The 13,816-nt window shown below is 57.2% G+C and overlaps 1 protein-coding gene across 2 annotated transcripts in view; it reads left to right on the top strand.

Moving 5' to 3' along the window:
• The window catches only part of LOC106839349 (mucin-3A-like), a 40,009-nt gene extending 26,614 nt beyond the window's left edge, over nucleotides 1-13,395 (top strand). Inside the window, exons 4-14 of one of the 2 annotated variants that reach the window (XM_014854010.3) lie at nucleotides 5,957-8,020; nucleotides 8,119-8,307; nucleotides 9,273-9,388; nucleotides 9,483-9,541; nucleotides 10,136-10,284; nucleotides 10,654-10,719; nucleotides 11,051-11,213; nucleotides 11,361-11,537; nucleotides 11,624-11,715; nucleotides 11,991-12,043; nucleotides 12,209-13,395. In XM_014854010.3, coding sequence (XP_014709496.3) covers nucleotides 5,957-8,020; nucleotides 8,119-8,307; nucleotides 9,273-9,388; nucleotides 9,483-9,541; nucleotides 10,136-10,284; nucleotides 10,654-10,719; nucleotides 11,051-11,213; nucleotides 11,361-11,537; nucleotides 11,624-11,715; nucleotides 11,991-12,043; nucleotides 12,209-12,250 — 3,170 coding nt within the window. In that variant the 3' untranslated portion in view covers nucleotides 12,251-13,395. The remainder of the gene's footprint in view (nucleotides 1-5,956; nucleotides 8,021-8,118; nucleotides 8,308-9,272; nucleotides 9,389-9,482; nucleotides 9,542-10,135; nucleotides 10,285-10,653; nucleotides 10,720-11,050; nucleotides 11,214-11,360; nucleotides 11,538-11,623; nucleotides 11,716-11,990; nucleotides 12,044-12,208) is intronic. The other variant, XM_070484370.1, reaches the window with a different exon arrangement.
• Nucleotides 13,396-13,816: the final 421 nt, after the last annotated feature.

The following is a 13,816-nucleotide window of genomic DNA, read 5'->3' on the forward strand; positions in this document are numbered from 1 at the left end:
GGGGGTTCCACTTCCACATCTGCCAGCAGTCCGGGGACGACACAGACTGAGGGTAGCAACTCATCTGCAAGCAGCACACGTACACTGGGCACAAGCGCAGGGACTACCCCGGTACCCACTACCACCCATATGATCACAACCTCGACCACAATAGGACCACCATCCTCCACTGCAGCCACGACACAAAGAGGCAAGTCGACCGACAAAACTGGTCATGCAAGAACCACCGGGAAAACCACCCTTACGCATATCAGTGACCTTCTGACTCAGGCTACTAACACCAGCACCACTGCACCTCCCCCAATCACGTCATCCATCACACCCATGAAGGTCGTGTCTTCTCCAACATCCACCACCTCTACCCCAGCGACAACAAACATCCAGACATCACCCACGAGTGTGCATCAGTCATTTCCACCTGCCTCAACCACAGAACCTGCCCCCACTTTCACCACCTTCACTACCCCTCCACCCACCCTGCTTACCACACCGCTTCCGCCCCACACCACATCCACCCCGAGATCTCCCACTACCACTGTCACCCGGGCCACAAGTGAAAGCTCCACTCCCACTGACACTTCAACCCCTGCCACCTCGATCACAGTCACTTCCCCCACTCCCTCAGCTCCTCACACGGCGACGACTCCTACCTCAGACCCGGTAACGGCACCCACCCTCACAATACTATACACCACTTCAGAGACCGTGTCTTCAAACACCCCATCCACAGAAAGCACAACCACGGCTGCAGCAACACCTTCGCACCCTACCTCTGGAACCAGACTGACATCCACAGTCACAGCTCCGTCTTCTATTAGTACACGCATCCCAACCACAACACTGACAACCACCACCCCCACGTCGGTGGGCACCACTGGCCCCTTGACCACCACGAGCGAATTCACCTCCACATTAACTGCCTCCAGCACGTCCTCCTCCCCCACCTTCCCCTCCTCTTCATCGCCCACCTCCCACAGTGCGGAAACCAGCACAACCTCCGCCACAACGCCTAGCGTGTCGCCTACGCTCACGACCACGCACACCCCTCCACCTCCCTCCCTCTCGACCAGTGTTCCAGGTACATCTGCAGGCTCCCCTTCCACGTCTGCCAGCAGTCCGGGGACCATGCAGACTGAGGGTAGCACCTCATCTGCAAGCAGCACACGTACACTGGGCACAAGCGCGCGGACCACCCCGGCACCCACCACCACCCACACGGTCACAACCTCGAACACCACGGCAACACCCTCCTCCACTGCAGCCACCACACACACAGGCACGTCAACCTACACAACCGCTCATGCCACGACCACTGGGAACATCACCCTTACGCCCACCAGTGACCTTCCTAAACACACTGCCACCACAGGCACCACCGCACCTCCCCCTATCACGTCATTCATCACACCCACGAATGTCGTGTCTTCGACAACCAACATCCAGACATCACCCACGAGTGTGCATCAGTCATTTCCACCTGCCTCAACCACAGAACCTGCCCCCACTTTCACCACCTTCACTACCCCTCCACCCACCATGCCTACCACACCGCTTCCGCCCCACACCACATCCACCCCGAGATCTCCCACTACCACTGTCACCCGGGCCACAAGTGAAAGCTCCACTCCCACTGACACTTCAACCCCTGCCACCTCGATCACAGTCACTTCCCCCACTCCCTCAGCTCCTCACATGGCGACGACTCCTACCTCAGACATGGTAACGGCACCCACCCTCACAGTACTATACACCACTTCAGAGACCGCGTCTTCAAACATCCCATCCACAGGAAGCACAACCACGGCTGCAGCAACACCTTCGCACCCTACCTCTGGAACCAGACTGACATCCAAGGTCACAGCCCCGTCTTCTATTAGTACACGCATCCCAACCACAACACTGACAACCACCACCCCCACGTCGGTGGGCACCACTGGCCCCTTGACCACCACGAGCGAATTCACCTCCACATTAACTGCCTCCAGCACGTCCTCCTCCCCCACCTTCCCCTCCTCTTCATCGCCCACCTCCCACAATGCGGAAACAAGCTCAACCTCTGCCACAACGCCTAGCATGTCGCCTACGCTCACGACCACGCACACCCCTCCACCTCCCTCCCTCTCGACCAGTGCTCCAGGTACATCTGCAGGCTCCCCTTCCATGTCTGCCAGCAGTCTGGGGACCATGCAGACTGAGGGTAGCACCTCATCTGCAAGCAGCACACGTACACTGGGCACAAGCGCACGGACCACCCCTGCACCCACCACCACCCACACGGTCACAACCTCGACCACCACGGCAACACCCTCCTCCACTGCAGCCACCACACACACAGGCACGTCAACCTACACAACCGCTCATGCCACGACCACTGGGAACATCACCCTTACGCCCACCAGTGACCTTCCTAAACACACTGCCACCACAGGCACCACCGCACCTCCGCCTATCACGTCATTCATCACACCCACGAATGTCGTGTCTTCGACAACCAACATCCAGACATCACCCACGAGTGTGCATCAGTCATTTCCACCTGCCTCAACCACAGAACCTGCCCCCACTTTCACCACCTTCACTACCCCTCCACCCACCCTGCTTACCACACCGCTTCCGCCCCACACCACATCCACCCCGAGATCTCCCACTACCACTGTCACCCGGGCCACAAGTGAAAGCTCCACTCCCACTGACACTTCAACCCCTGCCACCTCGATCACAGTCACTTCCCCCACTCCCTCAGCTCCTCACACGGCGACGACTCCTACCTCAGACCCGGTAACGGCACCCACCCTCACAATACTATACACCACTTCAGAGACCGTGTCTTCAAACACCCCATCCACAGAAAGCACAACCACGGCTGCAGCAACACCTTCGCACCCTACCTCTGGAACCAGACTGACATCCACAGTCACAGCCCCGTCTTCTATTAGTACACGCATCCCAACCACAACACTGACAACCACCACCCCCACGTCGGTGGGCACCACTGGCCCCTTGACCACCACGAGCGAATTCACCTCCACATTAACTGCCTCCAGCACGTCCTCCTCCCCCACCTTCCCCTCCTCTTCATCGCCCACCTCCCACAATGCGGAAACAAGCTCAACCTCTGCCACAACGCCTAGCATGTCGCCTACGCTCACGACCACGCACACCCCTCCACCTCCCTCCCTCTCGACCAGTGCTCCAGGTACATCTGCAGGCTCCCCTTCCACGTCTGCCAGCAGTCCGGGGACCATGCCGACTGAGGGTAGCACCTCATCTGCAAGCAGCACACGTACACTGGGCACAAGCGCACGGACCACCCCTGCACCCACCACCACCCACACGGTCACAACCTCGACCACCACGGCAACACCCTCCTCCACTGCAGCCACCACACACACAGGCACGTCAACCTACACAACCGCTCATGCCACGACCACTGGGAACATCACCCTTACGCCCACCAGTGACCTTCCTAAACACACTGCCACCACAGGCACCACCGCACCTCCCCCTATCACGTCATTCATCACACCCACGAATGTCGTGTCTTCGACAACCAACATCCAGACATCACCCACGAGTGTGCATCAGTCATTTCCACCTGCCTCAACCACAGAACCTGCCCCCACTTTCACCACCTTCACTACCCCTCCACCCACCCTGCTTACCACACCGCTTCCGCCCCACACCACATCCACCCCGAGATCTCCCACTACCACTGTCACCCGGGCCACAAGTGAAAGCTCCACTCCCACTGACACTTCAACCCCTGCCACCTCGATCACAGTCACTTCCCCCACTCCCTCAGCTCCTCACACGGCGACGACTCCTACCTCAGACCCGGTAACGGCACCCACCCTCACAATACTATACACCACTTCAGAGACCGTGTCTTCAAACACCCCATCCACAGAAAGCACAACCACGGCTGCAGCAACACCTTCGCACCCTACCTCTGGAACCAGACTGACATCCACAGTCACAGCCCCGTCTTCTATTAGTACACGCATCCCAACCACAACACTGACAACCACCACCCCCACGTCGGTGGGCACCACTGGCCCCTTGACCACCACGAGCGAATTCACCTCCACATTAACTGCCTCCAGCACGTCCTCCTCCCCCACCTTCCCCTCCTCTTCATCGCCCACCTCCCACAATGCGGAAACAAGCTCAACCTCTGCCACAACGCCTAGCATGTCGCCTACGCTCACGACCACGCACACCCCTCCACCTCCCTCCCTCTCGACCAGTGCTCCAGGTACATCTGCAGGCTCCCCTTCCACGTCTGCCAGCAGTCCGGGGACCATGCAGACTGAGGGTAGCACCTCATCTGCAAGCAGCACACGTACACTGGGCACAAGCGCACGGACCACCCCTGCACCCACCACCACCCACACGGTCACAACCTCGACCACCACGGCAACACCCTCCTCCACTGCAGCCACCACACACACAGGCACGTCAACCTACACAACCGCTCATGCCACGACCACTGGGAACATCACCCTTACGCCCACCAGTGACCTTCCTAAACACACTGCCACCACAGGCACCACCGCACCTCCCCCTATCACGTCATTCATCACACCCACGAATGTCGTGTCTTCGACAACCAACATCCAGACATCACCCACGAGTGTGCATCAGTCATTTCCACCTGCCTCAACCACAGAACCTGCCCCCACTTTCACCACCTTCACTACCCCTCCACCCACCCTGCTTACCACACCGCTTCCGCCCCACACCACATCCACCCCGAGATCTCCCACTACCACTGTCACCCGGGCCACAAGTGAAAGCTCCACTCCCACTGACACTTCAACCCCTGCCACCTCGATCACAGTCACTTCCCCCACTCCCTCAGCTCCTCACACGGCGACGACTCCTACCTCAGACCCGGTAACGGCACCCACCCTCACAATACTATACACCACTTCAGAGACCGTGTCTTCAAACACCCCATCCACAGAAAGCACAACCACGGCTGCAGCAACACCTTCGCACCCTACCTCTGGAACCAGACTGACATCCACAGTCACAGCCCCGTCTTCTATTAGTACACGCATCCCAACCACAACACTGATAACCACCACCCCCACGTCGGTGGGCACCACTGGCCCCTTGACCACCCCCAGCGAGTTCACCTCCACATTAACTGCCTCCAGCACATCCTCCTCCCCCACCTTCCCCTCCTCTTCATCGCCCACCTCCCACAATGCGGAAACAAGCTCAACCTCCACAACACCTAGCATGTCACTTATGCTCACGAGCACGCATTCCCCTCCACCTCCCTCCCTCTCGACCAGTGTTCCAGGTACATCTGCAGGCTCCCCTTCCACGTCTGCCAGCAGTCTGGGGACCACGCAGACTGAGGGTAGCACCTCATCTGCAAACAGCACACGTACACTTGGCACAAGCGTGAGGAACACCCCGGCACCCACCACCACCCACACGGTCACAACCTCGACCACCACGGGAACACCCTCCTCCAGTGCAGCCACCACACACACAGGCACGTCGACCTACACAACCACTCATGCCACGACCACTGGGAACATCACCCTTACGCCCACCAGTGACCTTGTTACACACACTGCCACCACAGGCACCACTGCACCTCCCCCTATCACGTCGTCCATCACACCCACAAATGTCGTGTCTTCTCCAACATCCACCACCTCTACCCCAGCGACCACCAACGTCGACACATCACCCACGAGTGTGCTTCAGTCGTCTCCGCCTGCCCCAACCACAGAACCTGTCTCCAATTTCATCACCATCACTGCCCCTCCACCAACCCTGCTTCCCACACTGCCTCCAAGCCACGCCACATCCACCCCGAGATCTCCCACTACCACTGTCACCCAGGCTACACGTGAAAGCACCATTCCCACAGACACTTCAACCTCTGTCACCTCGATCACAGTCACTTCCCCTATTCCCTCTGCTTCTCACACAGTGATGACTTCTACCTCAGAAATGGTAACAACACCCACCCTCACAACGCTGTACACCACTTCGGAGACCTCTTCTTCAAACACCCGATCCACAGGAAGGACAACCACGTCTGCAGTAACTCCTTTGCACCCTACCTCTGGTACCAGACTGACATCCACAGTCACAACCCCGTCTTCTATTAGTAAACGTATCCCAACCACAACACTGACAACCACCACCCCCACCTCAGTGGGCACCACTAGCTCATGGAGAACTGTAAGTGATCTCACCTCTACATTCACTTTCTCCAGTACGTTGGCATCACCCATTTCCACTGTCCCTTCATCACCCACCTCACGCAATACAGAAAGAACCTTCAGTGTCACCACCACTTCTGCCACAACCCCTAGTATGTCACCTATGGTCATGAGCACGCAGCCCAGTTCATCTCCCTCCCTCACAACAAGTATTCCAGGTACTTCTGCAGGCTCCTCCACATCTACCCTTAGTCCGGGGACGATGCAGATGGAAAATATAACCTCATCTGCAAGCAGCACAATTACACTGAGCACATCTACAGGATCAACCCTGGTACCCACTATGACCCATAACTTCACCTCCTCCACCACCACAGGACCACCTTCCTCCACTCCAGCCACGATGCACACAGCCACAATGACCCACAGAACTGCTCATGCCACAACCACTGGAAGAATCACCCTTAAGCCCACCAGTTACCTTCTCACACAAGCTCCCACTACAGGCACCACTGCACTTCCCCCTCTTACGCCATCAGTCACTCCCACGAATGTCGTCTCTTCACCAACATCCACCACCTCTACCCCCATGATCATCAACAATATGACATCACACACAAATGAGCTTATATCATCTCCACCTCCCCCAACCACAGACCCAGACTTCCCTTTGACCGCCAGCACTACCCGTCCATCCATCCTGGTTACCACGCTGCCCACAACCCATGCCACATCCCCCCTGACATCTTCCACTACCACTGTCACCCTGGCCACAGCTGAAAGTAGCACTCCCACTGACACCTCACCCCCTGCCACCTTGGTCACTGGTAATTCTGCCAGTGCCTCAACTACAGACTTAGACACTACTGCTACTGTACGCGTTCTAACAACAGCCACCTCGACAACACCACAGATTCCTTCTAGTGTTTCTCCCACACCATCCTCTTCTAACTTGAATACGCGTACAAATGCCATAAGTACCCCCTTCAGTACCATCATCCTTTCTTCCGCCTCCACAGTAAAAACATCCTCTACTCTGTCTTCCAGCAGAGTAAGTTCAGAGTTCACCCCTAGCTCTCTTCCTCCATCCCCGCCCACCTCCAGTACAGAAAATACAAGGTCTTCTCCCGTCACCACTTTTTCTACTCCCTCTTTGTCTGCTACTACAAGCTTTTCTACACCCCAGTCTCCTGTGATCCCTATTCTTACCGAAACAACCATCACTCCTACTATCTTTAGTTCTTCCACTGCCCCATGTCCAGAAAGTATATCAGTTACGACAGTGCCTGCTTCTTCCACTACTCCATGTGTGGAAATGGATCCAACTCATGAAGTTACCTTTACACCCAGCATCTCATTATCAGTCATTCCCTCTACCACTGAGAAGGTCACCCTTCCTGGACCCACCAGTATGACTACTGTCTTTCCTACACCAATGGACACTTATACTTCGATTCTCGAAACTGGTCCCACTAACCTCATAAGTGATGCTCCTAGTTCTATCAGCATTGGGACTGTCCCCATCAACACAGTTTTGACAAGCACACAAAGACCCCCTGGTGGGACTTGGATGAGCACCAACTCTGTAAGTACGCCACGTACGCCTGGCTTCGCTAGCCTCCCACTGACCACCGAACCAAGCAGCAGCATTCCAACTGCCGTGACAACTTCAAACAACTTGACTGGCTCCACCTCACCCACTACCCACACTCCAAGAACACTGGTGACCACCCCTCAAACTCCCAGCACCCTTATGTCACCAAGGACAACTTCTTCCACTACTCAGATGACCACAACTTTGAGCACTGCTCGGATAAACACCACCCCAGGTTGGACCTCCTACCTCCCTGTTCCCTCTCCTACTAAATTCCTGTGTCATCAAGGTCAGGCCCCATCGTGAACTTCCCTTTCTTCTCATGCTGCCCAGGCACCTGTGAGAATGATGGCACCTGGATTCAGGACCACTGCCTCTGTCCCCCGGGGTTCTCTGGGGACCACTGTGAGCGCCAGGACAGTGTTTGCCAGAACGGGGGTAGATGGGATGGCCTCAAGTGTGTCTGCCCCAGCACCTTCTATGGCATCCGCTGTCAGTTTGCGGTAGAACAGATGGATTTGGGTGAGTTTCCGGGGCCCTGTCCTCTGCACTGTCTCCTGGCTGTCACTGACTCTCCCTGGGCCCAGCCCTGTGGTCCGTGTGGAGGCACCCATGCCATAGTGCCCACATCCTCCATTCCTGTCTTCGCTCTCATACCCTCTGCTACCCCACACCCCCTCTCCACCATCACCTTCACACGCGGCTGGGGCCACACTCCTGGTCAGGGTTGCTTGGAGCTGTAATTGTTTTTAATTGCTGCTGTCACAAATTACCACAAACTTCGCAACTGTAACAACACAAATGTCTCATCTTACAGTTCTCCAGATTAGAATCTGACATGGTCTTGCTGGGCTAAATCAAGGTGTCGGCAGGGCTGTGCTCCTTTCTGGAGGCTCCGGGAGGGAATCCATTTCTGTGCCCTATCCAGGCTCCGGTGCCTCCCACATTCCTTGTCTCGAGCTCCCCTCTCTCCATCTTCAAAGCCAGCAGCATTGCATCTCTGTGCCTTTCTCTTCTAGTCATGTCTTCACCTGACTCATTCTGACTCTTTTTGCCTCTGTCTTCCACTGTTAAGGACCCTCGTGATTACATTGGGTCCACCTGGGTGGACATTCATTTGCCCATAGTCCACATTAATTTTCCCACATTAACGTCAGCTGATCAGCAATCTTCATTCCACCCGAACCTTGATTCCTCCTGCATCTAGCAGAACATAGTCACAGGTTCTGGGGAGTGAGACCTAGGTATCGGTGGGGGCCATTATTCGCCTCCCACTGCGGCAGACAACGAGAGCACCCTGACTTCCATTCTTTCCCTCTTCTCGGGACAAGTCATCCCAGAATTCCTACCTTTCTCCCTCCTGCTCTTCAATCAGTCCTTGGGAACACGGAGAGGGTGCATGGAAGGAGCCTTCAGGTCAGGGTGGTGGGGGTGATGTCAGACAGGAAGGATGGTGAAGTGACCAGAGCAGGGCATGCCGTGTGCAGAAACTGTGGACGCTGAAGTGGGCATGGAGGTGGCTGTCGACCAGGAGTTCTTCCCGGATCTCCATGACAACACTTCCAAGGCCTACAAGGATTTCAGCAACATCTTCCGCAGTCAGGTGAGGGTGGAGCGGAGGGAACTCAAAGGTCCTCCCCTGGTTGCCCTCAGCTCTGGAGGTTCAGACGTGAGCCCAGCAACTTTTGCCTTTTCAGATGCAGAAGATTTACCAAAATGTGCAGGGGTTCAAGGACGTGGAGATCCTGTCTCTGAGGTAGGAGACCCTTCTGAGGCTGTGGAGGCAGAGTGAGGTGGGGGAAGGGGGGAAAAGAGAGGCTGGAGAAGCCATCTCTTGCTTTTGGAATCATCAGACTTCATAAAGTGAGGGGTGGAGGCAGTGTGGGGACTTTAGCGATCATTTTCTGGAGCCATTTCTCTGAAGGAGGGCACCACCCCTCCTCTCTAAGCATGTCAGAAGGAGAGAGATTGCATGCAGGGAAGTGGTACCTGAGGGCTGGTGGGAAGTCTGGTGTCTGGACTGTAGCTGGTCTCATTCTGGCTGGCACCTGGTCTGCTTAGTGGGTCAGCATGAGCGAGGCAGAGAACCCAGGAGGGCCTGGTTTGGTAATGGCTTCAGGCAAAGCAAGAGAATGCCAATCATTCCTAGTCCTGCCTTCCCAGGCTGATGATGTCAGGTATGCTGGCAGCCCCTTCTGAAAATAATGTACCTGGAATCCCAAGTCGTTGCCTTTGCCCCCTTCCCCTCTACACCTGAGCACCTATGATTGGCCCTGGATGTGCCCTTCTAGAACCTCTGTGCCCCAGGCCTGGGAGGCCTGTAAGGCCCCTAACCACTTGACCCCTTCAGGAATGGCAGCATCGTGGTGGACTATGTGGTCCTGCTGGAGTTGCCCTTCCGCTCCCAGCTGGAGACAAACTATGAGATGGTGAAGATGGTCCTGAAAGGCGAGCTTCAGAATGTCAGCCAGGATGTGGACAGCTGCCAGAAAAACCAGAGTGAGCCGAGGCTAGGGGCCTTGGGCTGGAAGGAGGGGTGTGATCCACAGCCAACATCCCAGCTTACTCCAGCACAGACAGGAGCCTTCTGGGCTCAGGTGGCAGCCCTGTGGTACCTCTGGCAGGTTGGGAGAAGAGGCACAGGTTCACAGCCAACTGGGTCAAGGATGGGGCTAAGGAGGGGTTTGCCAGAATTTGGGTGCTGGGGAAGAGCCCCCCTGACAGTTCTGCTCAAGGTCTCCAGGATGGTTGAGGACCCCTGATTATTTGGGGAAGATGAGCCCTTTCTACCCTCCCCCATGCCTGCCTTGCTTCCCTGGCCCGGACCCCTTGACCCACCCCAATTCCACTTGTGCCTCTGTGCCCCAGACCTGTGTTTTAAGCCTGACTCCATCATGGTGAAAAACGACACCAGCACGGAGCTGACCCCAAAAGGTGAGTGGGGGACTAAGGACTGAGTGGCCCCAGGGGGCCATGACCCCTCTCCCCAGGGACATCTGCCCACTGAAATTCTCTGGGGAGAATGGGAGACCTTTTGGGGAGGCAAGTCATGTCTTGCTGGCCCTGTTAACAGCTTCCACCTGAACACTGGCATGCAGGGTGAGGAGAGGGTGAGAGTCCTGGGGGTCTTCCTTGGCCACTTCGGATCCCTCGGTCTACCCCACAACACCCCACCCTCGGAAATGGAATCCTCCCCATCCATTTTCAGAGTCCCCATAACCAGGCTCCTGAGTAGTCTCTGTGCAACCCCCTCCTCTCTCCAAAGCCATCTGCTATCGCGCTGCTCCAAAGGGCTATGAGGATTACTACTTCCCCTTGGAGGAGGAGAAGCGGCTCCGCTGTGTCAGCAAGTGCACATCAGACGTGGAAGGCGCCATCGACTGTAACCAGGGCTGGTGCTTTGTGCAGAAGAGCGGTCCCCAGTGCAGGTGAGGCCCCGCCCACACGTGGGAGCCCCGCCCACTCACCCCATGGGGAGCCCCGCCCCGCTGCCAGCCCTGGCTGAGTCCAGTTGAGCGAGTTGACAGGGCTGGGAGGGGAGGTGGCAGGGTCCTGACCTGTGACCCCCTCCCCAGCTGCTTCTCCACGGACACGCACTGGTTCTTGGGTCCACGCTGCGAGGTGGCCGTCCAGTGGAGGGCGCTGGTCGGGGGCCTGGCCGGGGCCGGGGCGCTGCTGCTGCTGCTGCTCCTGGTGGCAGGGACCCACATCTTCAGGAGGTCGCGGAGGAGGGGCGGCCCAGGCGGAGCCCGGTGAGCACCCTGGGGCGGGGGCTGAGGGCGGCAAAGGGGTCACAGACACGAAGGCCCTGCCCTGACGCCACGGTGGCCCCACCCAGGTCCTGGGACTACGACAAGAGATGGTTCGAGGTATGGGATGAGGACACCGCGGGGACTTTTTCCAACTCGGGCTTCCAGGATGACCGACCTTGTGAGTCCTGCCTCCTGGGCAAGAGTGGCAGGGGTTTCCCTGGGCATCACCCCAGCCTGGGCAGTACCAGGTGACCTTCCCTGGCCAAGAAAGACACATAGCTCCTGCCAGGGCGCTGGCATCTCCTCTTCCCTGAGCCCCTCCTGGGGAAGGCCAGGTCCTGCACAGGCTGTCCCTGTAGGGCACGTGGGGACACAGAAGCCCCCTGAAGCCCTGACTCCATCATGTTTCTTCCCTCTCCCTCTTCTCTCCCCTCCTCTTTTCTCTCTCTCTAGTCAAGGATGAAAATTTCCAGGTGGCCTTGGAGAAGGTGGACACCAATGTGAGGGTGAGAGGGCAAAGGGGGGATGGTAAGTTCTCCCAGGTCCAGCTCCAGTTGCCCCACCCGCCCACCAGGGCAGGCGGCTGGGCTGGGGCCAGGAGGCAGTGAACTCCCAGCCAGCCTGAGCGGGGTGGCTCCTGTTCTGACTCCCTCTCATGTGCTCTGTGGCAGGTGCACACCCAGAGACCTGAGGTGGACTTGTCCTCGCTGTGAGCCCTGCCCTACCCTGTCCACCTGCCCTGGACAGCGGGAAGGCAGCATCTGCTCTGCATCCATTTCAAGAGATGGCCAAGGACTTGTGCAGCTCAGCCTCCTGGAATCCTGGGCAAAATCAGACTGTCCCCAGACCGGCACCCTCTCAACTTTGGTGAAACCCACCTGCAGACCCGGGTCAAATCCAGGATCTTCCACTGTGGGACCTTGGGCAGCTCAGTAGCTTTTCTGAACTTGTAAAATGTGTATAGCATACTTGTCCTGATACCTTGAACAGTCATTGTGCAAACCAGATGTGGTCGCTCAGACCTCTGTCCCAGTGCACCTTCCTGTGTCAGCCCTCATCTTATGTGGCCTCTCTCAGATCCCCAGTCCCCACATCCTTTGCCCATCTCAGGCCTCAGTCTCTTGTTCCCTGTGCGCATCCCTACTACCTGCCCCCCAACACCTGTCGCCAGCCATCAGCCCATCCCTGCCTCCTACCCTCTGCTAAGGTAACTCCCTGGGGGACCCTTCCCGCATTCCTTATATCTTCTCCCCGTCTAAACCCCCTTCTTAAATCACTCCCCTATCCAGCTCCCAGGCCTACATCTCTCCCTGTTTCTGTTTTCTCCCCTTTCCCATCCTTGCTCCTTCCACCCTAAATCCTTAACCCCCATCCCAGCGTCCCAGTCCTAAGTCCTGCTCCCTCTTCCTGACCCCTGTCCCTAGCTGGGTACAGATGCCTTCTGCCACATTGGACCCCTAGCTGGTACTTCCCAGTCCCTAGTTCCCCCTTCTGAGGCTCCATCCCTTCCTCTCCCCCAAGGGCCCTGGATCCCCGTGGATGGAGGTGGGATGTGGGGTGTGGGTTTCTCCAGGTCCTCAAGGATGTGGGAAGTTGGACCCTGAGGTGAGGAAGCTCCCTTAGCCCCCTCTTCCTCTTTTCCTATCTCCCTCCTCTCCCTTACTGCCTCACCCCCACTTCTCACCCCCTTCCCAGCGCCTCCTCTCCCTTCCTCTCCCGGGTCTCACCCCATCCCTGCAGTAACCTCTCAGCCCAGAAGCCCTCAGCCTCCTTCACAGGAAGGTCTCATTTGGGGAGAGGAAGTCTGCGAGTCTCCAATTCTCCCATGTGAACACAATATAGCATTTATTGTAAACGATGCTGCTCTGTGTCTTTCTCCTTCTCACTTGCTGGTGTCTCTGCTCAGTTGAGAACAGGGACATCCAGAGCAGCTGTTGCGGGGGGTCCGGGAGCACCAGTTTCTCGCAGCGAGGAAGGAAGGGGTCTATGGGCAGGTCTCAGGGATCATTGCTGTCTTCGTAGGGAGCATAGAGATTGGGGGGCCCAGATTCTTAGGGAGTAGGTGCGAGCAGGAGGGGCCCTTGATCAGCAGAAGGTGAAGCCCTCTTGGGTTTGTCATCCTTGCCCCGCCCCCTTGATGTCAGGAGCTCAGGGCTGGGTCAGGGAGGTGGGTGGCCCAGGCTGGGTCAGCTGCCATTGTTGTTGATGGCTATGCTGGGTCTCCCCAAAGGCCTTGACCTCCCCAGGCCCCGGGGTCAGACACACACTTGCAGCAGGGC

The sequence above is a fragment of the Equus asinus genome, chromosome 14 (genome assembly GCF_041296235.1).
Source record: "Equus asinus isolate D_3611 breed Donkey chromosome 14, EquAss-T2T_v2, whole genome shotgun sequence".
NCBI classification, from domain to species: Eukaryota; Metazoa; Chordata; class Mammalia; order Perissodactyla; family Equidae; genus Equus; species Equus asinus.